Raw genomic sequence first — 24193 nt, 5'->3', positions numbered from 1 at the left:
CTTGTTTATATCAACCAGCTCCATCTCTCCGGTGACTTTGTTCACATCACAACAGACTTGCCAGAATCTTCATCCCAGGGTAGAAATGTTGAATACTAGGACACAGCTTTAAGATGAGAGGGGGAAGTTTAAAGCAGGTTGGGTGTGGCGAAATATTTTACACAGAGGGTGGTAGGTGCTGTGGGATCTCAAGTGATTTTTCTGATCCCCAGGTTCTTTTAGAAGTCCAAGAATGAGTGGAAACTTATTGCTTCATGATCATTTATTTTAAACTTTAAACAAAGCAACATACAGAGCATATGAACTGAAGATCCTCAGAGAAAGACAGAACAAAATACAAAGATGGCATCTTGGTGAAAGCTGGCACTTGTATTTTAGGTAAGGCCACATTCCTGTGAACTGGAATGACCAATTCAAAGTCACAGTTACAGCATCTGTATTATGTACTAATACTTAGCCAATGGTAACCTTTATGTAACTGCTATACCACTTCATTGCCAGTAGGTGGAGACAAACACCACATATTGTGAAAATATAGGAGTTTGTTAAAATACAAATTGTACGTTAGTGAAAACTATGACTTAGTCTTATAGCAATTCAACTAATATCAAAAGCATAAAAAACAACTAATTCCAACAGTGCCTAGAAGGTGCTGCCAGAGGCAATAGCAGAAACAGATGAAAGCGACATTCAGGGGCTTTGAGAGAGACACATGAGTGTACAGGGAATGGAGGGGTATGGATCATGTGCAAGCAAAATGGATGAGTTTCATTTGGTACAGACACTGTTGGCCAAAGAGTTTGTTCCTATACTGTTCTATGAAACATTCTCTAAACTTCACCAAGAAACAAAGGCAAATTGTACCAATTAGTAACAATCTCCCCTCATTCTAAAGTGCACATCACTGACTCTGCTTCATATACTATTAACTTTTGTTTTAAATCTTTCCTTATGGAATGAGTGGGAAACAGCACAACGTTCTGTGGACTGAGCCCACGGAAAGTTGGTTCCTAGTGTTTATAATCAAAGTGCGGTTAGCTGTGGAAGATCATACAGCAATGCCCTGTTCAACAGCACTGATGGTCTTGTCAACTGTCAGTGTCCAGTCTGTTTGGAGAGTAATGCCTACATAGTTCAGAAACCAGAAGCAAGGGCATTATGTTATTCCTATGAGAACCAATTATTTCAACAAGACTACTGAACCTCACAGTAACAAGTGTGACATCAGTACTGTATTCCAAGCAGTTGCCCAATAATAAATGGGTGGGGGGTGGGGGGTTGTTCATCTGACGTTCAGCAGTGTGTGAGACCTTACTCAATGCTAAGTTCAGCTGACATTCAGAGGTAAGGAATAAAGCCGTTCAGCCCCCTAAACAGCTTTACCATTCATTTAGATCAGCACTGATCTGTCTGTACCTCATTTACCTCCCTTGGTTCTGTAACCCTTAGTAAAGTCTGTGCCCAGTAGCTCTATGTTCCTATAAATCAAGGGTGTGGGTGACAGCCTGGAGACTCAAATATTGCAGAAAGTGGTTGCCATCACAAAACTGTGCCATGTGACCAAAACACAAACAAGAGAAAATCTACAGATGCCGAAAATCCAAGTAACACACACAAAATGCTGGAGGAACTCAACAGGGTCTCGGCCCAAAACATCGACTGTACTCTTTTGAATAGATTCTGCCTGTCCTTGCTGAGGTCCTCAAGCATTTTGTATGCGTTCCATGTAACCAAAAGTTATGGTAGATCACTCCATCATGAGGTGGACCTCATGACTTGAGACTGAGACTGAGACTGGACCACCAGGTCTAGGGTGGTTCACCCGTTGTTCATTGGCTATTGAGAGGCTGCTCTCTGAGGAAAGCTGAACACCACACGGTTCTCTCTTTTTGTTGCATGTTTTGTATTTCAGGACTTGGGATCAGATGAAGCTGGTTTGCTGATTAGTAAGTAGATATCTGTATTGGGATGAGCCCTCCTATTGGTCCTCAGAGTTGCAGTAGATGAGCACCTCTGGAAGGTCTAGTGATGTAAAATGTTGGTGTTCCACTGTAGGTGTCCTGTTAGTGAGAGACAAATGGTTAATTGGTCAGATGCAAGCAAATTGTTAGGCTACAAGCCAATAGGACAGAAGGTACTGAGGTGACCTTCACTTAACCTCATTCAGCTGAGTATCACTACACACCAATCCAGCCACCGCATGTAATTTGAGAAACCGTCCATCCCAGTCACCCAGTGTAAATAGAGTACAATCCTTTTCCACCTCTGACCAGTTCCTCTTTGGGCTAGAACAACTTCTTCCAAAAAGTTCACAAGGGTATCTCTGTGGTTCTCAGAACTAGAACAGTGAGAATCTGCAGATCATTCTAAGCAAGTCTGTACAACAGAAAGGCAGACAGCACAGCCTCCTGGACCTTCCCGTCATCTACTGTGGAGCTGTTAGATGACAGCAAGCAGAAGAGGCTGGGTCTTTGACCATGGGCTGCATCATGTCCTTGAGACAAATAGAATGCTCAGAGGCAACAACCTACCAGCCATGACGTGCCAAGACCTGCCGGAAGTAAAGAACACTGTGCTTCAAGATGACAACACATCAGAATCCAAAGGGGGTGTGCAAGAGATTCAGCAGATGGAAATCTTCAGCAACACACACAAACTGCTGGAGGAACTCAGCTATTCAGCCCCTATACATAGAGGGGAAAAACAGGTGAAGTTTTGGGCTAAGACCCTTCATCAGAATCTATGGTGAAGGGTGATGGGGTGGGGTGGGGTGGGGTGGAAGAGGAGAGCATTTGAATGTGGATTACAAACTCTTGTCCAAGGTCACAGCCAAAGAGACCAAGTCAGTCCTGCGACAGGTGATGTACCTGGCAGGAAAATCTCCGGCAGCCTTGGGCTGCTCAGGAAAACCATTGCCCACATAATGGGACAGGGGAATGGATATTTACCTGGCAGGTTTTGGACCTGAAGGCAGCTTTAGGAAGGACATCCATGATGGACCTGCTTACCAAAATGAGCTATCAAGAAGTAAGGAAAGATGGAGAGTTATGGGCTGTGTGGGCAGGAAGGATTAGATTGTGGAGTAGATGCAAAGGTCAGCACAACATTGTGAGCTGCAGTCCATTCTGTACTGTTCTATGTTGTATGACTCAGGAATTAGATTGGTGGGGGGCACGCAGCTGAAAGCCTCCCTGTACACGGACAATGCTGCCACCTTTTGCTCAAACTAATGGTCTCGGTCAGTAGATTGATCCGAATCTGCAGAACAGTATGACCTGGCCTCAGGGGCCAGAGGACAGGAGAAGCGAGGCCATGAAATATACATATAGATATAGAACATTACACAATACAGGACCTTCCACTCACAAAGTTGTGCTAACATTTAACCTATTCTAAAATTAATCTAACCCATTTCCTGCTATATAGTCCTCTATTTTTCTATCATCCATGTGCCTAAGAGTTTTTAATGTTCATAATGTATCTGCCTCTACCACCAGCCCTGGCAAGACATTCCATACACCTACCACTGTGTAAAGAAATTATCTCTGACATCTCCCTTACACATTCCTCCAATCACCTTAAAATTATGCCCATGTATTAGCCATTTCCACCCTGGGAAAATGTTTCTGGCTATCCACTCATCTCTGCCCTTTATCATCTATGTAGTCACCCCTCATCCCCCTCCACTCCGAAGAGAAAAGCCCTAGCTTGTTCAATGTACAAACGTTTGTATCGTCACAAAACATGTCCGCTATTCCAAGCAGCATCTAACTAGGGTTTTACAAAGCTGCAACATTACCTTTCAGCTTTTGAACCCAATTTTCTTTGTTTCAGATTATGAGAACACTCAGTCCTCGTTTATTGTCAATTAGAAATGATACAATGTTTCTCCAGAGTGATATCACAGAAAACAGGACAAACCAAAGACTAACACTGACAGAACCACATAATTATAACATATAGTTACAGCCATGCAAAACAATACCATAATTTGATAAAGAACAAACCATGGGCACAGTAAAAAAAAAGTCTCAAAGTCCCCGAGTCGATCGACTCCCGAGTCCCCGATAGCAGGCGGCAAAAGGGAGAAACTCCCTGCCATAAACCTCCAGGCACCGTCAACTTGCCGATACCTTGGAAGTAACCGACCACAGCCGACACTGAGTCCGTCCATCCGAAAACTTCGAGCTTCCGACCAGCCCCTCCAGTACAGCCTCCTGAACGCCATCTTCTGCTGAGGGCCTTCGACCTTGGCCTGGCCGCCGAAACATGCAAAGCCAAGGATTCGGGGCCTTCAGCTCTGGAGATTCCGGTTCACACAGTAGCAGCGGCAGCGAAGCGGGCATTTCAGAACTTTCTCCAGACGTTCTTCCGTGCTCTCGCGTCTGTCTCCATCAAATCAGAGTTGTGCACGGTACCCTACTTGACACATAACAGACATCACCACTGGAGTGGCCAAACGCGCTGCGTCGCGCCACCATCTTCTCCTCCTCCTTATTCCCCCCCCCACCACCACCACAACTAATGGAGGCCAGCACACCATATGCCTTCTTAACAATCATATCAACCTGCACAGCAACTGTGAGGGATCGATGGATGTGGGCATTAAGAACTGAACTGCTAAGAATCCTGCCATTAATCCTATATTCTGCCTTCAAATTCAACTTCCCAAAATGAGTCACTTCACTCTTCCCCATTGAACTCCAGTCCAGCTCTGCAGCCTGTCAATGTCCCACTTCAACCTACAACAACCCTCCACACTATCAACATTTCCACTAACGTTCTTGTCATCTGCAAACTTATTAACCCACCCTTTCTCATCCAAATTATTAATAAAAATCACCAAGAGCAGGGATCCCAGAACAGATCCCTGCAGGACACAACCAGTCACCAACCTCCAGACAGAATACTGTCCATCTACTACCACCTCAGCATTCTACAGGCAAGCCAATTCACATAGTCCTGGATCCCATGCCTCCTGACTTTCTGAATGAGTCTTACTGTGGGAAACATTATCCAAGCCTCCGTAAAGTCCACATACACCATATCTACTGCTCTACCTTCAAAGTACTTTGTCACATCCTCAAAGAATTTAATCAAGCTCATGAAGCATGCCCCTCAGTAAGCCATGTTGACGACCTCCAACTAGACTATGCCTCTCCAAATGCTCGTAAATCCTGTTGCTAAAAATCTTCTCCAAAAATTTGCCCATCACTGAAGTAAGACTAACTCCCAATGCCCGATACCGTGGGACAGCTACGATGAAGATAAGATAATCTCCAAGACAATGAAGATAAGATAAGACCTCTTGGTGGACTATGGACTTGCAAAGAATATCCACAGCAACTGGGCATAACAAGAGCACTCTCTGATCCAAGGCACACATGCCGAGACAAACATCAAGTATATAACCATATAACAATTACAGCACGGAAACAGGCCATCTCGGCCTTTCTAGTCCGTGCCGAACTCTTACTCTCACCTAGTCCCACCAACCTGCACTCAGCCCATAACCCTCCAATCCTTTCCTGTCCATATATCTATCCAATTTAACTTTAAACGACAACATCGAACCTGCCTCAACCACTTCTGCTGGAAGCTCGTTCCACACAGCTACCACTCTCTGAGTAAAGAAGTTCCCCCTCATGTTACCCCTAAACTTTTGCACTTTAACTCTCAACTTGCGTCCTCTTGTTTGAATCTCCCCCATTCTCAATGGAAAAAGCCTATCCACGTCAACTCTATCTATCCCCCTCATAATTTTAAATACCTCTATCAAGTTCCCCCTCAAGAATAAAGACCTAATTTGTTCAACCTTTCTCTGTAACTTAGGTGCTGAAACCCAGGTAACATTCTAGTAAATCTCCTCTGTACTCTCTCTATTTTGTTGACATCTTTCCTATAATTCGGTGACCAGAACTGTACACAATACTGCTCGAAGATCAGCTCACTGGAAGACACATTTTGGTCTGTCCAAAATTTGTTGACCTTCAAGTCCAATGAAATGTCAACTGGCATAGTCCAGGCTGCAGGAGTACGTGCTGAGGGACGCACTGAAGTTCAGAGCTGCCAAAGCAAAGGCTTTGTGAGGAAGGAATGCAGTCCCAGGTCCAGCTATTACATTGGACACTGAAAGCTGGGTCCTGAGGAAAAGCCTTTCAAGCCCTCAAAGACGCCACAGAAGCAGCTATAGTACTTTGTACATAGAATGTTCTAACACTGCAAACGTACAGACCCAGAAATGGATGTACAGACTGGACATATTCTGATTGTAAATTAATCCTTGCACTATTTTTTGCAATTGTCATGTATATCTTTAATGATATGTGGCGGGGTGGAGATGCGTCTTTATCAAAGGAGGCGCAAGGTGCTCTTTCCCTCCACTACCCTGCAGGTGTAGCACCTGCTTAGTCCCCAGTCAGGGTCATGTGAAGCCATGTGAGCAGCTGGTGCATATCACGCATGGTTACGTGACCACTGATGCCAAGCAGACAATCTCTAAGGAGTATCAATAATGGCCGGGGTCACCCATCTTGTAACGACACTACCCAGAAGGCAATGGCAAACTACTTCTGTAGAAAAATTTGCCAAGAAAAAACACGGTCATGGAAAACCACATCATACAACATGGCACATAACGAACAAACGATCTTTTATGAATAAAGTTTATTTCTGAAATCACCTCATGGCTAAGGCAGCACATCACCCATCTCTCCTCACTGGGCTTTCGCTCCTTCCCTGGGCCCAGAGCTGCTCCCTGGACCACAGTGTGGATTCCATCCACATAGATGCAGACTGGGCACGGCCTTCAGAGCGTGTGCAGGGAACACCATCATTCCACATAGCCTCACCATCAATGCAGCAGAAACGTGAGTATTCTTCCCAGATTTGGATGCGGTCCAAAATTCATCTCTGTATTACCTCTGCTACATTTGCAGTGCTACATTTATTCTATCCTGACTTATGGAAGTGAATGCTGGACCATTTCTCCAGCAATGGAAAAGAGACTAGAGGCAGCTGGTTCTACAGGAGAATGTTAAAAATATCGTAGACCACATACACATCAAATGAAGTATTTCTCAGAAGAGCCCAAGCAGTTCGATCACTCATACCAACAATAAGACAAAGACAACTCAGATTCCTAGGACACATCATGCAGAAAGATGAACTAGAAAAACTCATACTCTCTGGAAAGATTGAGGGGAGTAAACCTAGAGCAGCGGTCCCCAACCACCGGGCCGCAGACTGGTACCGGCCCGCAAAGCAGGTGCTACCGGGCCGCGAGGAAACAAGTCAGCTGCACCTTTCCTCATTCCCTGTCACGCACTGTTGGACTTGAACATAGGGTTACCAACTGTCCTGTATTTGCCGGGACATCCCGAAAATTGGGCTAAATTGGTTCGTCCCATACGGGACCACCCTTGTCCTGTATTTCCCCCGCTAAGGTACAGCGTTCCTATGAAACCTTTCGTACCAAAATGGCGTAAAGCGAAGAAGCAATTACCAGTAATTTATATGGGAAAAATTTTTGAGCGTTCCCAGACCCAAAAAATAACCTATCAAATCATACCAAATAACACATAAAACCAAAAATAACACTAAAAGCAGGAATTATATGATAAATACACAGCCTATATAAAGTAGAAATAATGTATGTACAGTGTAGTTGGCAAGATTAAGCCAAAACGGAATTGTGGGAGGAAGAAACGGAACGCCACGCAGGCGCACACAGGTGCCCGCGCAAGGCTTCATGGTCATGGTACTTTTTCCTGGGATAAACACAGGTGTCTCGGGATTTGACTGCTACTTTTGTCCCTTATTTGGGAGTGAGAAAGTTGGCATCCCTAACTGAGGTGAGTTTAACCCTACTTGAACACCCCCCCACCCGGTCGGCCGGTCCGCAAGAATACTGTCAATATTAAACCGGTCCGCCGTGCAAAAAAGGTTGGGGACCCCTGACCTAGAGGAAGACCTCGGCTTATGTACATCAAAAGTATAGCCAGGTGGCTACACATTGAGGAAATGGAAGTCATCCAAAAAACGAAGGATAGATCTATATGGAAAAGTATGGTCACCAAAGTCCGCATCGGATATGGTACCTAGACAGACAGACATTACCTCTGCTACATAATGGCAAACTGGAGTAAAGCCAGATCTAACATATAAAGAGGCTTTGAGGAAAGAGAAGCAGAATAAAAGGTGTAAAGGTAGTAAGGTAGAAGGGCTGAAATGTGTGTACCTCAATGCAAGAAGCATCAGGAACAAAGGTGATGAACTGAGAGCTTGGATACATACATGGAATTATGATGTAGTGGCCATTACAGAGGCTTAGCTGGCACCAGGGCAGGAATGAATTCTCAATATTCCTGGATTTCAGTGCTTTAAAAGGGATAGAGAGGGGGGAAAAGGGGAGGAGGGGTGGCATTACTGGTCAGGGATACTATTACAGCTACAGAAAGGGTGGGTAATGTAGCAGGATCCTCTTTTGAGTCAATATGGGTGGAGGTCAGGAACAGGAAGGGAGCAGTTACTCTTTTGGGGGTATTCTATGGGCCCCCTGGTAGCAGCAGAAATACCGAGGAGCAGATTGGGTGGCAGATTTTGGAAAGGTGCAAAAATAACAGGGCTGTTATCATGGGTGACTTTAACTTCCCTAATATTGATTGGCACCTGATTAGTTCCAAGGGTTCAGACGGGGCAGAGTTCATTAAGTGTGTCCAGGACGGATTCCTGTCACAGTATGTTGACAGGCTGACTAGGGGGAATGCCATACTAGATCTAGTATTAGGTAACGAACCAGGTCGGGTCACAGATCTCTCAGTGGGTGAGCATCTGGGGGACAGCGACCACTGCTCCCAGGCCTTTAACATTATCATGGAATCAGAGAGGACAGGAAAATGTTTAATTGGGGAAGGGCAAATTACGAGGCTATAAGGCTAGAACTTGCGGGTGTGAATTGGGATGATGTTTTTGCAGGGAAATGTACTGTGGACATGTGGTCGATATTTAGAGATCTCTTGCAGGATGTTAGGGATAAATTTGTCCCGGTGAGGAAAATAAAGAATGGTAGGGTGAAGGATCCATGGGTGACAAGTGAGGTGGAAAATCTAGTCAGGTGGAAGAAGGCAGCATACATGAGGTTCAGGAAGCAAGGATCAGATGGGTCTATTGAGGAATATAGGGTAGCAAGAAAGGAGCTTAAGAAGGGGCTGAGGAGAGCAAGAAGGGGACATGAGAAGGCCTTGGTGAGTAGGGTAAAGGAAAACCCCAAGGCATTCTTCAATTACGTGAAGAACAAAAGGATGGCTGGAGTGAAGGTAGGACCGATTAGAGATAAAGGTGGGAAGATGTGCCTGGAAGCTGTGGAAGTGAGCGAGGTCCTCAATGAATACTTCTCTTCAGTATTCACCAATGAGAGGGAACTTGATGACGGTGAGGACAATATGAGTGAGGTTGATGTTCTGGAGCATGTTGGCATTAAGGGAGAGGAGGTGTTGGAGTTGTTAAAATACATTAGGACGGATAAGTCCCCAGGCCCTGATGGAATATTCCCCAGGCTGCTCCACGAAGCAAGGGAAGAGATTGCTGAGCCTCTGGCTAGGATCCTTATGTCCTCGTTGTCCACGGGAATGGTACCAGAGGATTGGAGGGAGGAGAATGTTGTCCCCTTGTTCAAAAAAGGTAGTAGGGATAGTCCGGGTAATTATAGATCAGTGAGCCTTATGTCTGTGGTGGGAAAGGTGTTGGAAAAGGTTCTTAGAGATAGGATCTCTGGGCATTTAGAGAATCATAGTCTGATCAGGAACAGTCAGCATGGCTTTGTGAAGGGCAGATCGTGCCTAACAAGCCTGATAGAGTTCTTTGAGGAGGTGACCAGGCATATAGATGAGGGTAGTGCAGTGGATGTGATCTATATGGATTTTAGTAAGGCATTTGACAAGATTCCACACGGTAGGCTTATTCAGAAAGTCAGAAGGCATGGGATCCAGGCAAGTTTGACCAGGTGGATTCAGAATTGGCTTGCCTGCAGAAAGCAGACGGTCATAGTGGAGGGAGTACATTCGGATTGGAGGGTTGTGACTAGTCGTGTCCCACAAGGGTCGGTTCTGGGACCTCTACTTTTTGTGATTTTTATTAACGACCTGGATGTGGGGGTAGAAGGGTGGGTTGGCAAGTTTGCAGATGACACAAAGGTTGGTGGTGTTGTGGATAGTGTAGAGAATTGTTGAAGATTGCCGAGAGACATTGCAATCAGAAAGTGATGCAGAAGTGGGCTGAGAAGTGACAGATGGAGTTCAACCTGGAGAAGTGTGAGGTGGTATACTTTGGAAGGACAAACTCCAAGGCAGAGTACAAAGTAAATGGCAGGATACTTGGAAGTGTGGAGGAGCAAAGGGATCTGGGGGTACATGTCCACAGATCCCTGAAAGTTACCTCACAGGTAGATAGGGTAGTTAAGAAAGCTTATAGAGTGCTAGCTTTCATAAGTCAAGGGATAGAGTTTAAGAGTCGTGATGTAATGATGCAGCTCTATAAAACTCTGGTTAGGCCACACTTGGAGTACTGTGTCCAGTTCTGGTCACCTCACTATAGGAAGGATGTGGAAGCATTGGAAAGGGTACAAAGGAGATTTACCAGGATGCTGCCTGGTTTAGAGAGTATGCATTATGATCAGAGATTAAGGGAGCTAGGGCTTTACTCTCTGGAGAGAAGGAGGATGAGAGGAGACATGATAGAGGTATACAAGATATTAAGAGGAATAGATAGAGTGGACAGCCAGCGCCTCTTCCTCAGGGCACCACTGCTCAATACAAGAGGACATGGCTTTAAGGTAAGGGGTGGGAAGTTCAAGGGGGATATTAGAGGAAGGTTTTTTACTCAAAGAGTGGTTGGTGCGTGGAATGCACTGCCTGAGTCAGTGGTGGAGGCAGATACACTAGTGAAATTTAAAAGACTACTAGACAAGTATATAGAGGAATTTAAGGTGGGGAGAGGTTATATGGGAAGCAGGGTTTAAGGGTCGGCACAACAGTGTGGGCCGAAGGGTCTGTACTGTACTGTTCTATGTTCTAATCCCCAAGCCCAACTAATTAGGCTGTGTCAGCCGTCCTGCACCCTTCTGGCTGTAATACTGCTGCTCTCCTTCCACAAGTCCCACACAGGAATGGAAGTAATCTACAGGGCAGATTGACACCTGTCAGCTCTGTTCTGGAACCATGGTCATTCCAACAGCTGTCACGGAAATACCTGTGCAAGGTGCCTTTGCATATACATGTACTTGGGAGGTCACACATTGCCTACTTGACAGAGTTCATCTGCAGAAGAGGTTCGCTACCAGCCCGTCCCTGCTGTACAACATCACACAAGCAGCCACAGCCTCTTTTCACTCTAACCTCTCCTCCTAGCTTTCCCCAAAAGCACACACATACACAGCTGGATGCCCTAATCTTTCCAGAAGTCTCTGCTAATTTATGCAGTAACTGTCCAGTCTGAGGTTTCCAGGCATGGCAGAAACAGATCTGTTGTGATCCATGTAGAGGGTCTATGTGTGAGCCACTATTTTCCTCATTCAGGAACTGTGAGACCCATTGCACACTACAACAATTAAGCCTGAGGAAAAAATGTTGACCAGTCTCCATGTGAACTTGCTCTCAGTATTCACAGTTCTTTCGGAGAGTGAACTCCCAAAGTCCCTTCTGATTTCACAACTCATTTTAAGGTAACATCCTGTAGCAATCCTATCAAATTAGTGTGCGTGCGCATTTAGACACATGAACAGTAGAAAGGGGCAAGTTAAACATGGATTCCCAAATGCCAAAATGTACTCTGCCTCTTCTGACATTACCTTAATTCGCTGAATAGTTTTTTCCACAGCTGCAGCTTCCAGTAAGGTAACAGTACAACCCCCAAAGCCCCCTCCAGTCATTCGACTGCCGTAGACACCTTCACCATCAATTGCTGCGGAAACCAGCTCGTCCAGCTCCCGGCAACTGACATCGTAATCATCTCTGTAAAAGTGAAGGGCACAGACAGAAGGATTAATCTCAATGATCATCCCTCAGCACTTTATCCTGCTCCAAATTCTTCAAACTCCAAGGTTGATTTCAAAGCCCTGATATCTCCCCCAATGCCTTATTCTTTTAACATCCATCTCATCAAGCCCTAACAACTCCCCTCGATTCCTTTTGCTTTAAATCTACATGAAAGGGCAATTTACTGGCTACTTAACAAACCTGTACTTCTTTGAGATGTGGGAGGAAACCCACACAGTTGGAGGTAGAACATGGAAATTGCAAAGAGACAGGATGGGAGCCGTGAGGCAGCAGAACTGCTGCGTCATTGTGTCATTCAAACCCCCAATGAAAGTATGTTCTTTCCTTTTATAATAAATCTCCTTTATTCTCTCATTTATACACCTGGCCCTCACTGATATACTTTTAATATTTCATCAATATTGTAAATAAATTGTTTTAGCATTCTTTGTTTACATAATTCATTATGGCTTAAATGCTTTTTCAAGAATGTAAAAAAAAGAGACGAGAGTGGATATAGGACCACTAGAAAATGAAACGAGAGAAATAATAACGGGGGACAAGGAGATGGCCGATGAACTAAATGAGTATTTTGCATCAGACTTCACTGTGCAAGACGCTAGCAGTATGCCAGGTGTTGAAGGGCGCGAGGGAGAGAAGTGAGTGCAGTTACTATTACAAGGGAGGTGGTGCTCAAAAATCGGAAAGATCCAAGAGTACACAAGTCACCCGGGCCAGATGAACTGCGCCCTACAGTTCTGAAACAGGTAGCGGTAGAGATTGTGAAGGCATTAGTAACGATCTTCCAAAAATCATTGGGCTCTGGCAAATTTCACATGTCACTCCACATTTTATAAAATGAAGAAGGCAGCAAAAAGGAAATTATAGACCAGTTAACCTGACCTTAGTGGTTGGGAAGATGTTGGAGTCAATTGTTAAGGATGAGGTGTTGGAGTACTTGGTGATACAGGACAAGATAGTACAAAGTCAGCATGGTTTCCTTAAGGGAAAATCTTGCCTGATGAACCTGTTGGAATTCTTTGATGAGATTACAAGTAGGATAGATAAAGGGGATGCAGTGGATGCTGTACAGTGGTGTGCAAAAGTTTGGGCACCCCTGGTCAAAATTTCTGTTACTGTTAATAGCTAAGCCAGTAAAAGATGAACTGATTTCCAAAAGGCATAAAGTTAAAGATGATACATTTCTTTAATATCTTAAGCAAAAAAATTTTTATTTCCACCTTTACAATTTCAAAATAACAAAAAAGGAAAAGGGCCTGAAGCAAAAGTTTGTGCACCCTGCATGGTCAGTACTTAGTAACAGCCCCTTTGGCAAGTATCACAGCTTGTAAACACTTTCTGTAGCCAGCTAAGAGTCTTTCAATTCTTGTTTGGGGGATTTTCGCCTATTCTTCCTTGCAAAAGGCTTCTAGTTCTGTGAGATTCTTGGGTCGTCTTGCATGCACTGCTCTTTTAAGGTCTATCCACAGATTCTCGATGATGTTTAGATTGGGGGACTGTGAGGGCCATGGCAAAACCTTTAGCTTGCGCCTCTTGAGGTAGTTCATTGTCGATTTTGAGGTGTGTTTAGGATCATTATCCTGTTGTAGAAGCCATCCTCTTTTCATCTTCGGCTTTTTTACAGATGGTGTGATGTTTGCTTCCAGAATTTGCTGGTATTTAATTGAATTCATTCTTCCCTCTACCAGTAAATATTCCCCATGACACTGGCTGCAACACAAGCCCAAAGCATGATCGATCCACCCCCCGTCCTTATAGTTCCATTTTAACTTCATCAGTCCACAGGACTTGTTTCCAAAATGCATCCGGCTTGTTCAGATGTTCCTTTGAATAGAACTCTTTGGCTGCAATGAGCAAAGGTATGTTTGGAGAAAAAAGGGTGCAGAATTTCATGAAAACACCTCTCCAACTGTTAAGCACGGGGGTGGATCGATCATGCTTTGGGCTTGTGTTGCAGCCAGTGGCACAGGGAACATTTACTGGTAGAGGGAAGAATGAATTCAATTAAATACCAGCAAATTCTGGAAGCAAACATCACACCATCTGTAAAAAAGCTGAAGATGAAAAGAGGATGGCTTCTACAACAGGATAATGAACCTAAACACACCTCAAAATCCACAATGGACTACCTCAAGAGGCGCAAGCTGAAGGTTTTGCCATGGCCCTCACAGTCCCCCGACCTAAACATCATCAAGAATCTGTGGATAGACCTCAAAAGAGCAGTGCATGCAAGATGGCTCAAGAATCTCACAGGACTAGAAGCCTTTTGCAAGGAAGAATGGGTGAAAATCCCCCAAACAAGAATTGAAAGACTCTTAGCTGGCTACAGAAAGCATTTACAAGCTGTGATACTTGCCAAAGGGGGTGTTACTAAGTACTGACCATGCAGCGTGCACAAACTTTTGCTTCAAGCCGTTTTCCTTTTTTGTTATTTTGAAACTGCAAAAGATGGAAATAAAAAAATTTTCTTGCTTAAAATATTAAAGAAATGTGTCATCTTTAACTTTATGCCTTTTGGAAATCAGTTCATCTTTTACTCGCTTAGCTATTCACAGTAACAGAAATTTTGACCGGGGTGTCCAAACTTTTGCACACCACTGTATGACACCATATACAACCCTGGGATTCATTTTCTTGTGGGCAATTGCGGTAAATACAAGAAACACAACAGAATCAATGAAAGACTCCACCCAGCAGGACAAACAATGTGCAAAAGAAAACAACAAACTGTGCAAATACAAAGAGGAAGAGCAGAAAAGAAAAATAAATAATAAATGAACAATAAATAAAGACCACGAGAAGAGTCCTTGAAGATGTGTCCATAGGTTGTGGGAATAGTTTAGTGATGGGGCTAGTGAACTTGAGTTAAGTTATGCCTTCTGGTTCAAGAGCCTGATGGTTGAGGGGTATCAACTATTCCTGAATTTGGCAGTGCGGGTGCTGAGGCTCCTGTACCTTCCTCCAGCAACAAGAAGAGAGTGTGACCTGGATGCTGGGGTCCTTGATGATGGATGCTGCTTTCCTACAATAGCACTCCATATAGATGTGCTCAATGCTTTACTCATGATGGAATGGCCATAGCCACTATGTTTTGTAGACTTTTCTATACAAGGGTGTTGGTGTTTCCATACCAGGTTGCGATGAAACCATCAATCTATTCCCCACCACACATCTATACAAGTTTACCAAAGTTTTAAGTGAGATGCCGAATGTTCACAAACTTTAAGAAAGTAGAGGTGCAGTTGTGCTTTCTCTGTAATGACACTTCTATGCTGGACCCAGAATATATCATCAAAGAATAACAAAGAGAAATTTAAAGTTGCTAATCCTCTCCACCTCTGATCCCCTGATAAGTACTGGCTCACGGACCTTCTGGTTTCCTCCTCCTGTAGTCAATAAACATCTCTAGCTGACATTAAGTGAGAGGTTGTTGCTGTGGCATCACTCAGCCAAATTTTCAACCTCCCTCCTCCATGCTGATCTATTACCACCTTTGATTCCGCCTGCGACAGTGGTGTCGTCAGCAAACTTAAATATCGCATCAAAGCTCCTATGCGAGTAATGGCATTTCCTACAAGTACTGATATTTTAAAGAAGGCTACCGGTATTACAACACAGCAGTGTAAGACTGCATACAAGAGGTCACCACAGTTGAAACTGTGGAGGAACTGAGCCATAATCTCATCATCACTGCAATACAAAACTTCCCACCCTCCGTCAAACCCTGAGGTACCTCAGTGAATTGTGACTCTGCACCATCAGTTTCCCGAACTCCCGGTAATTCCTGGATTTCAGGGCGTCAGCCGCCTCAGTTGTCCGTTTGATTTCACTGATCACATGACGGGCTCTGCGATACACCTCAGCATCCAGACGCGCCTTTGCAGCTAATGGGAGAAAGGGGGCAGAGGAGAGGGTGAAGCACAAGGGGAGGAAGGTGGGGAAGAAGGGGGGAAGGAAGGGAAAAGGGGGAGGGAGGGGAAAAGGGGGGAAAAGGGGGAGGAAGGGGAAAAGGGGGAAGGAAGGGAAAAGGGGGAAGGAAGGGAAAAGGGGGAGGGAGGGGAAAAGGGGGGAAAAGGGGAGGAAGGGGAAAAGGGGAGGAAGGGGAAAAGGGGGAGGGAGGGGAAAAGGGGGGAAAAGGGGAAAGGGGAGGAAGGGGAAAAGGGGGAGTAAGGGGAAAAGGGGGAGGAAGGGGAAAAGGGGGAGGAAGGGTTTGGAGGGAACATACGAATAAAAGGTGGAGGAAAGGGTGCAGAAGGAAGATAAAAAAAGAAAAACATTTGGAAAGTGCAGGTATGGGATGAGACATGAAAAGGAAGAAATGGGGATGAGAGATGTGGTGAGAGAGTATGAGGTAGAGAATTAGAGAGATGCATCATTACAGTAAGAACAAACTACAATTTATTAACTTTGTTCCTGACTAATTATTTATTTACAATGCCTAGGAATATTCATGAAGTTTAAAATGACAGCACTTAATTTTCAAATGAATTTTACATCAAAAATACCTTCCAAAAACTCAGAACATTCCAATTTCTATCAGAAATGATATCAGAGCAACCAATTTACTATACAATCTCCCACACGGAGCAGCAAGACACCTTTACTGTGCTCATTTTCTTTTGAAACCAGAAGGCATAATATTTCAATTTGATTCAAGTCTAGTTGTCATTCAACAATAAGGAATACTCATGAATAGAGCCAAACAAGGGTCAAGGTGCTAAAATCACATTACCAACAGTCACACAGAAGAACACATCCACAGAATAAGAGCATCTCGAACCCCACTCCCTGGAACACTGTAGCTTGATGCCCAGTCCTCGAAAGTACAAGTCAACAAACTCACGTAGAATATAAGTAAAACACGATGCAGAACATGCACGTATACAGTGCAGACCGCCCCCCCACCCCCAGCCCACCGAGGTCACCTGATGACCTGCCCCAATGCCTGCTAGGTGATACCCTACGTAAAGCCCATTCATCACATAACAAGCACATATAGAATATTAGTAAAAATACAAGAATGCAAAATAAGAATGTATATAGTCCAGAGCCCCCCCCAACCCACCGAGATCATCTCCCGACTGGCCCTGACATCAGTTAATTGAAATTAGCTCACTCAGTTACTGATGCTTGGCTGTTTAAAGTTAAATCATGTTACTGAGTGGTGTTGATGGAAGGTATTTAACAAAGCAGCTCAGCTAAGTGCAATATATACAGTACCTATGAAAAGTATTCACCATCCCCCTTGGAAGTTTTCATGTTTTATTGTTTTACAACATTGAATCACAGTGGATTTAACTTGATTGGTTTTAGAAGTCACATAATTAGTTAACTGGAGATCACCGTGTGCAGTCAAGGTGTTTCAATTGATTGTAGTAAAAATACCCCTGTATCTGGAAGGTCCAACTGCAGGTGAGTCAGTATCCTGGCAAAAATTACACTATGAAGACAAAAGAACACTCCAAGCAATTCCATGAAAAGTTTATTGAAAGTAATTCAAATCGAAAACAGGAAATTAGGAAATTGCAAAGTGAAACTGATGATATTTATACGTTGGAAACTCAAAGAAATTTTCTTTACCTGAGACAAAAGAATTATGAAGTAGGAGGTAAATCAGCTAGATTATTAGCATATAAATTACGAAAACAACAAGCAGACAATACAATTCATAAAATAAAGAATCCAAAGACAAAGCTTGTGGAGAGTACAATAGGGAAAATTCAAGAGAGTTTTGAAACATATTATCGAGAGCTGTACTCCCAACCCCGGGCCCCCAATGAGCCCTATATAGACAGTGTATTGAATTTTTTAGATCTACCTAAACTTACAGATTTACAAAATGAAAGTTTATTAGAACCAGTAACTGTCAAAGAACTGAACGTGGCCATCTCCAGGTTAAAGGCTGAAAAGTCCCCGGGTTCTGATGGGTTTACCTCAGAGTGGTACAAGTCCCTGAAGACACAGTTAGCCCCATTCCAACACCTTTAATTGGATCTTGCAGAGAGGAGAAACTCCACCTTCCTGGAGAGAAGCGATTATTTCAGTTATTCCTAAAGAGGGTAAAGATAAACTAGAATGTGGCAATTATCGGCCAATTAGTGTTCTTAATTTAGATTACAAACTATTTACATCTATATTAGCGCGCAGATTGGAAAAGCTTTTACCTGGCCTAATCCATTTAGACCAGACTGGATTTATTCAACAAAGACAAACACAGGACAACATAAGGAGAACTCTGCACATATTAGAACAGGTTAATAAGAACGAGACAGAGATAATGGTAGTAGGATTGGACGCTGAGAAAGCTTTTGATTCGGTTAGTTGGGCATTCCTATACAGAGTGTTAGGAAGATTCGGCTTTCAAGAAAGGTTTATTAAAGTAATTCAGACTCTATATGACAGCCCTACAGCCCGAATTAAGATAAATGGGGACCTCTCTGACTCCTTCATTTTAGAGAGAGGCACTAGACAGGGATGCCCAATTTCTCCTCTCCTTTTTGCGCTATATATTGAACCACTTGCCCAACTAATAAGACAGAGCGAAATCGTAAAAGGTATCAAGGTGGCAGGGATTGAACAGAAAGTGGCGTTATTCGCAGATGATGTTTTGGTCTATCTGAGTGAACCAGAAAAATCATTTATAGGATTGTTTACACTGTTGGATGACTTTGGGAAAATATCAGGTTATAAAATAAATGTAAAGAAAATGCAGGTTATGTCCCTAAATTATACACCATCCAAAAAATTGCAGGATACATACGATCTTAAGTGGGAAGCTAAATCATTAAAATATTTAGGAATAACTCTGCCGAAGGATCTTTCAACACTGTCACAGGTAAATTATGGGCCATTAATCTCAGAGATAAAAGCAGATATGCATAGATGGAATCTTATCCCCTTTTTAAGTTTAAATTCAAGGATAAATACTATAAAAATGAATATTCTTCCTCGGTTATTATATCTTTTCCGTACTTTACCAGTGGAGGTGGATGATAATCAATTCAGGGAATGGGACAAATGGATTTCCCGCTTCATTTGGCAAGGAAGGAAACCTAGAATTCGATATAACACCTTACAGTTAGGGAAGGAAAGAGGAGGTATGGTTCTTCCTTGCCTGAGAAATTATTTTTATGCCTCACAGATAACCCCTCTGTTATATTGGTGTAATAGGGAATATAAGGCTAGATGGAAGGAAATAGAATTTGAATTAGTTGACAGTTTTCCTCTTCAGGCCTCAATAGCTGACAAAGGATTGATGGCCCAGTTGGAAAAATTTAATAATGCTTGGATAAATCTTACATTAAAAGTATGGCAGAAGGTGGTTAATTCATGTGGAATTAATAACATGCTAAAACTCTTTAGATGGTGTGCATATGATACCGAATTCCTTCCCAACAGAGGTGATAAAAGATTTGAGCTATGGATAAAGAAACCTACCTCTCATTTATAGATAAAAGAGTATTACAAGTTTCCAAATCCTGCAGGACAAACATGGCCTAGAACATAATGACTTTTTTAGGTACCTTCAAATACGAAACTATGTTAACCAGAGTTGTAGATATACAGACCTATCAACAGTAGAATTAGAATTTTTCAAGATTCTGAATTCGGCTTGCAGTTCAATACCTAGTAAATCAGTTTCTCGCCTATATCTCCCATGCTAAAAATGTAAATACACTGTATATTAAAGAGAAGTGGGAGAAAGAAGCGGGGTTGGTACTTTCAGAGGAGGCTTGGGGGAAAATCTGCAGCTTTCAATGGTCCTCGACTAATTCTTTGACTTGGAGAGAACATTGTTGGAAAAACATTATAAGATACTTCAAGACCCCATATCAGGAAAAATATAAAGATACAAATGTGATGTGTTGGAGAAGGTGCGGCTCCAAGGAGGCAAATCATTTTCATATTTTCTGGGATTGCCCTAAATTAAGTCTATTTTGGGAAGGTATTCATAGAACATTAGTTAAGGTACTTAGGTCCCAGATACCTCTGAACTTTGAGACGCTCTATTTGGGGCATGTATTGTTCCTTGAACAGAAGGAAGATATAAAGTTGGTGCAGGCCCTCTTAGCGGCAAGTAAGAAATCAATCACTAGAAAATGGCTAAATCCAATACCACCTACATTAGAAGATTGGTACGAAATTATCTTGGAAATATTTAAAATGGAAAAGTTGACTTACTCCCTGAGAACTCAAAAAGAAACATTTTATCAAATCTGGAATAAATGGATTGAATATATAACCCCAATGCGAGCAGACTTTAGATGACTCTCCTAATGATTTATATTGCTCTTCTCATCAACACAGTAATATTGCTAACGTAAGCACCCCTAGTCTAAATGTTTGTTGTTTTTTTTTGGAAAATAGAGAATTAACACAAGTAAAGGGCAAGATTTGGGAAAGGGATAAAAAAAAATGAAAAAATTAAGTAAATAAGTACATAGGGATTGGATAATTATGTCTGCGGGCAGGAACACGCACGAACAAATTGGGATATAAACACCTACAATGGTTGGTATATAGGCTTGTATGCAACATTTTGGACCAGTGGAAATGGTCCAGAAGGGTTGTATGGAAACTACTACTACCATTTTTCTTAACAACTAATTTCATTACTTAGCCTAATAGGTTAGATTTACCACAGTACATAATTATCTATTTAAATGTTTATTTTCCTTTTATATCATCTCAATGTGTACTTAAGAATGTATAAATAATTGTAGTTTTATACATATAAAAAAATGGAAAAGGTTATATGTGTGAAAAAAGTACATGATAATTGTGAATTCCTTATCCAAATAAAAATAAAATTTAAAAAAAAAAGTTTATTGAAAAGCACAAGTCAGGAGATGGATACAAGAAGATTTCCAATTCACTGAATATCCCTTGGAGCACAGTTAAGTCAATCATCAATAAATGTAAATCTGCCTAGAGCAGGCCATCCTCAAACACTGAGTGACTGTACAAGAAGGGACGAGTGAGAGGGGCCAGCAGGAGACGAATAACCCTGGAGGAGTTACAAGCTTCAATGACTGAGATAGGAGAGACCTGTTGCTGGGTGCTTCACCAGTCACAGCTTCATGGGAGAGTGGCAAAGAGAAAATCACAGTTGGAAAAAAAAACTCACGTGAAGTCTCAGCTAGAGTCTGCCAGAAGGCATGTGGGAGACTCTGAAGTCAGCTGGAAGCAGGTTCTATGGTCTGATGAAACCAAAATTGAGCTTTTTGGCCATCAGACTAAATGCTGTTTGGCATAAGGCAAACACCGCACATCATCAAAAACACACCATCCCTACCATGAAGTATGGTGGTGGCTGCATCATGCTGTGGGGATGCTTCACTGCAGCAGGCCCTGGTAGGGTTGTGAAGGTGGAGGGTAAAATGAATGCAGCAAAATAAAGAGAAATCTTGGAGAAAAACCTGATGCAGTCTGCAAGAGAACTGCAACTTGGGAGATGATTTATTTTCCAGCAAGACAGTGACCCCAATCGTAAAGCCAATGCTACACAGGAATGGCTTAAAAACAAAGTTATTCTCCTGGAGTGGCCAAGTCATAGTCCAGACCTCAATCCAATTGAGAACTTTTGGCTGGAAAAGGGCTGTTCGCTCACGATCTCTACGCAATCTGACAGAGCTTGAGAGCAGGTTTGTAAAGAAGAATGGGGAAAAATTGCACTGTCCAGATGTCTAAAGCTGAAAGAGAGCTAACCACAGACTCGAAGCTGTAATCACTGCCAAAGATGCATCTATAAATACTGACTTGAAGGAGGTGAATACTTACGCAATCACTTATTTTGTGTTTTATATTTGTAATTAGATTACTTTGTAGAGATCTGTTTTCACTTTGACACAAAAGGATCTTTATTTATTGATCAGTGTCAAAAAAAGACAAACTAAATCCACTGTGATTCAATGTTGTAGAACAATAAAACATTAAAACTTCCAAAGGGGGTGAATATTTTTTTTATAGGCACTGTATCTTGTGCCTTGTTGGAAGTCCTGAATGCTCCCAGTAACCTAAACAAATTAATGCAAGCAGTGTCCCCCTTTGCAGCCAGAACCACAAGCAGTGCCTGTAGCCACCGCCCTGCACTCGAGATGCTGAGGACTTTGTAGAAATAGTGTGGAGAGGTGATCACACCACAGTTTACAAGTGTGCAGTCAAATGGATTGCATACTGGGCAGTCTTGGAAGACCCGACAATCCAGATGTTCTTTTCTTTCCTTAATCCTTTGGGATGAATTGCTTCCACTTGTGTCTGAAGAACTCTGTCAGCCTGGGAAGTGCCACAGTGTAGCACGAGGAAAGATTATTTTAATCAAAACACTAACATGATTGCAGACACTTCAACTGTGAATTGCTGGAGTCGTCTATTGTATCCAGTGCTCACGATGCAGCCTCCTCTACATTGGTGAGATCTGTCATAAATTGGGGGATCACTTTGTTGAGTCCCTCCATCTCAGCTGCCAAAAGCGGAACTTCCCACTAGCCAACATTTTAATTACAATTCCTATTCCCATTCTGACATGTTGGTCCATAGCCTCCTCTTGTGCCACAATGAGACCACTCTTAGGGTGGAAGAGTAACATCTTATATTTTGCTTGGGTGGCCTCTAACCTGATGACATGAATATTGATTTCTCCTTCTGTGAACAAATTTCCCTCCCCCTCCCCTCCTCTTCTATTCCCCACTCCAGCCTCTTACCTCTCTCACCAACCTATCACCTCCTCCGGGTCCCCTCTTCCTTTCCTTTTCCCTGTGGTCCACTCTCGTCTCCTATCTGATTCCTTCTTCTCCAGCCCTTAACCTTTCTTACCCACCTGGCTTCACCTGTCAGCTTCCAGCTATCCTCCTTCTCCCCCCACCCACCTTTTTACTCTGGCACCTCCCCCTTCCATTCCAGTCCTGAAGAAGGGTCTCGGCCCACAACGTCAACTGTTCGTTCATTTCAATAGCTGCTGCTTGAACTGCTGAGTTCCTCCAGCATTGTGGGGAACAGGAATTAAACACTTACACCTGCCTTCATGTAAAATTATCTATAATCCTACACATCGGTATGAATGGTGGTGGACCCATGGGAGGAGGTTCTAGCGACAACCATCAACAATGTTGCACACTTCCCTGGAAAGTGAATGCAAGGGATAAGTGCGAAACGCTTGCCACCATGTTTGGCCAGAAGCAATGAGCGTATTTTCTCCTGAGATCCCCACTATCCCAGGCATCAGTCAAACTAATAAACGTTCCAATAAACACGATGAATTTAAAAAGGTGGGTGGGATGTGGAACTAGGCGACTGAGAAGAGATTGTGGCAAATATCACTGGTGAGCCTGATCCTAAACCACTGGGTTTTCTAAATAGTTGATCACCAGAGTTCTATTGCATTTGGCCAATATGGTTCACTCTGTGGTTCAATAAAATAGTTAACAGCACTGGATACAGCAAATATCATGGGACTAGATAACATCCCAGCTGAAGTACTAAAGACCTATGCTCCAGAAACCAGCTGTGCCATTTGCCAAGCATTTCCAGTGTCATTATGATGTTAGTATCTACCTGACAATGTGGAAAAATACCTCGGTATAAGCTGCTGACAAAATGCAGGACAAATTCAATCTGCCTAATTACCATCTAACAGATGTGAAATAGGGGGAAGCCTTTGATTGACAGTGTAATCAGATTGCACTTGCTTACCAGTAACTGGCTTGGGGTTTTTTGCTGGGACAACTCTGCTGAAGATTCATCGCAGTCTTGGTCTAAGCAGCTGAATTCCAGGAGTGACGTGAGACCAACGATTCAGTGGTAGTTGGGGATTAAATTATCCTTGGCAGACATATAGTGATGGCCACAGACAGGGTTGGTTACTGGTCTGTGAAAGTTTCTGAGAATAATGAGGTCGCAACTAAGATTGAATTGGAAATTGTTCATTTTCAGTTCCTACAGGGCCAAAGTGAACTGTGATGAGGTAAAGAGATGTTCTGATAAGCACACCTACCTTTTGGTGGTGCCCAAGACAATGCTAATTCTTGGGTTGTTTTTACGGTAATAAGAGATCATCAGAACCCTTGGCTAAGATAGAAAAATACTTACGTTAGGTTTGGGCATTGGACTACCTATGAGAAGAATGAAGTCTTTGTTATAAG

The 24193-nt window shown here is 43.0% G+C and overlaps 1 protein-coding gene across 2 annotated transcripts in view; it reads right to left on the bottom strand.

Annotated features, from left to right (window-relative positions):
• Positions 1-253: 253 nt before the first annotated feature.
• Positions 254-24193, bottom strand: part of galk1 (galactokinase 1) — a 50244-nt gene continuing 26304 nt past the window's right edge. For both annotated transcript variants that reach the window (XM_063030729.1, XM_063030731.1), the window contains exons 6-8: positions 15787-15937; positions 11846-12008; positions 254-2060 (exon numbers count right to left, since the gene is read on the bottom strand). In XM_063030729.1, the coding sequence (XP_062886799.1) occupies positions 1989-2060; positions 11846-12008; positions 15787-15937 (386 nt within the window). In that variant the 3' untranslated portion in view covers positions 254-1988. The remainder of the gene's footprint in view (positions 2061-11845; positions 12009-15786; positions 15938-24193) is intronic.

Source organism: Mobula hypostoma, chromosome 22 (genome assembly GCF_963921235.1).
Source record: "Mobula hypostoma chromosome 22, sMobHyp1.1, whole genome shotgun sequence".
Classification (NCBI taxonomy): domain Eukaryota; kingdom Metazoa; phylum Chordata; class Chondrichthyes; order Myliobatiformes; family Myliobatidae; genus Mobula; species Mobula hypostoma.
Note: the sequence above shows the minus strand (reverse complement) of the source record. Positions and strands in the feature narration are given on the sequence as shown.